General features: G+C 37.0%; 1 protein-coding gene across 1 annotated transcript; it reads left to right on the forward strand.

Annotated features, from left to right (window-relative positions):
• The first annotated feature begins 885 nt into the window (after positions 1 to 885).
• On the forward strand, positions 886 to 1,844 carry LOC137806738 (uncharacterized). Its single transcript, XM_068606997.2, has one exon. It carries the CDS (start codon positions 1,032 to 1,034, stop codon positions 1,617 to 1,619), a length of 588 nt encoding a protein of 195 aa, XP_068463098.1. The 5' UTR covers positions 886 to 1,031; the 3' UTR covers positions 1,620 to 1,844.
• The last annotated feature ends 361 nt before the right edge of the window (positions 1,845 to 2,205 follow it).

Raw genomic sequence — 2,205 nt, forward strand, 5'->3', positions numbered from 1 at the left:
AAAAAGAAAATAAGTATCTGGTGGATACCTTATCCTGGACCAAATCAAATGATACTCAAATGATTAGAAGTTTTTTGCCCAGATTTTTTCACTAAAATAATAGAATGACTATTTTCCTGTTTCACAGGTTTTGCAATATTGTTGAATGAGAAGTTTGAGTATGTCGAGACATTGATGAAAAAAAACAGATGAGATTATCATGAAAGTCAAAGAAATATTATTATAAACACCATGATAAATCTCTAGTAGCAAATAGGAGGTTGTGAAGTTGGACTTTTTTCGGTGTATGTTCACAAACAATTTGAAGAAGTAAAGATTGATTGATCCATTTAATAAAACAAAAAGAGTTGATTGAGAAGAAGAAGAGAATGATCCACTTGGCTAAACCTGCTCATGCGCCGGCTTCAATGCTCACTGGTTTTGGACTTCTTCCCTACAAACGTGTTACCATACTTAGTCTAATATATTTTTACATAAATTAAGATATATTAAATATTATAGAATTATTTTTATAAAATTTGGTGATTTGTTTTTCTGTTTCTTTGGTAAGCCACACTAACTTGTTAAGTGGTTAAAAATTAGTATACTTACCTCTTTTATACATTATATCAACTCTTCATTATTTGAAAAATATTATACTAAATATACCCACACATGTTGCCAATGTATTACGAATCTACATGTTATTTGGAATACTGATTTAATTTTTTCAGCACACAAATAATTAATTAGTATTCTATAATAGCAATAATTTGAAATAAAGATAGTTTGGAGCTTTATTTTGAAAATGATTTATTGGGAGTGAAAATTTGACTAAAATTAAATTAAATTAAAGAAAGAAAAGAAAAATAAATAAATAGAATGGTGTGTTTAAAAGTAGAACGAAGCCCCATTTTGGTGCTTTTGTTTTCTTCTTCTCTTCCTTCTATTTTGTCCTGCTTCCCTTTCTTTCCTCTCAGTTCAGTTTCAGTTCCACTTCCCTCACACACTCTCTCTTCTCTAATCTTGGATCCCTTCTTGACCTGGTCGATATGAGTCAACTCGGTCTCATTTTACAGGAATCGCTCCGCACAGAGAGAGAAGCAAGAACCATCCTGGGTCTGTTAACGGACCAAATGGACGTCGTCGATGGAGCCCAACGGAGGAGACGCACGCTCAAAGAACGCCTCAGATTCTCCGGAATCGGCTGCTGCGGGGCCACCTGGGTTTTCCGACAAACCGTAAGGGACGAAGGAGGAACACCACCACCACCGCCACCACCACAACAGCAAACAAACTCGGGTCAAGATCCGAACCCGAACAGACCCGAATGCATGGGTCCGAGGGGGTCGGGGTCGGGCATGAATCTAGCGGCGGCGCTGGCTGCGGAGAGGCAATTGCGGGAATCTGAAGAGGGAAGGGTGTCGTTGATGCGGCTATTGGAGGAGACGGAGCGTGGTGGAGATGCGGCTGTGAGTAATGATTCGGTGTGCTGCGTGTGCATGGGGAGGAAGAAAGGCGCGGCATTTATCCCGTGTGGGCACACTTTCTGTAGGGTGTGTTCGAAAGAAATGTGGTTGAAGAGAGGTACTTGTCCCCTTTGTAACCGTTCCGTTCTCGACATTCTCCACATCTTCTGAATCCAACTCATCATCACCCATTTTCTTGGATCAGTTTACAAAAGTAAAATAAAATCAAGTTGGTATTATAAATTTCCTCATATTTATTTCTGCATTTTGTCCTTTTCTTCCTATGCCTCTGTACTTTACGCCCCTTCAAAACACTGCACACCAAACAATTCGAATTCGTGTATAATAATCATATTGCAGTTAATTTGGCGCTTCAGAAATCAAATTTCTAGACCAGAAGGGGGACCATATTCGTTTTTTCTATTTTATGCTCCATTAATTATAATTTATTAGCAAAGTTTGTGAAGCACATGAGGTGGTTGATTGTTACATTTGTAGCATGGTAACATTCACATGTGCATTGTGCAGTAGGTTAGTAGTTTGTTAATAGTACCAAACACTCTTTTTTCGGACAAACACTAGCAAACACTCTACAATTCGGCCTCATATCTACACAATTTATTGAATTAAGGTAGGTAGATGAGGGATATAAATTATAGTTTTAATAATGAAAATTGTCCTAAGAAATTATTTAATTTAAACTTAGTTTAAATATATTTTTCACTCTCATAAATATTATGTTGAATTGTCTAGTGTT

Source organism: Phaseolus vulgaris, chromosome 3 (assembly GCF_051622355.1).
Source record: "Phaseolus vulgaris cultivar YP4 chromosome 3, ASM5162235v1, whole genome shotgun sequence".
NCBI lineage: Eukaryota > Viridiplantae > Streptophyta > Magnoliopsida > Fabales > Fabaceae > Phaseolus > Phaseolus vulgaris.

Bases quoted from the DNA above. Each gene is read 5' to 3' on its own strand.
- LOC137806738 (XM_068606997.2), top strand. From the start codon at position 1,032: ATGAGTCAACTCGGTCTCATTTTACAGGAATCGCTCCGCACAGAGAGA.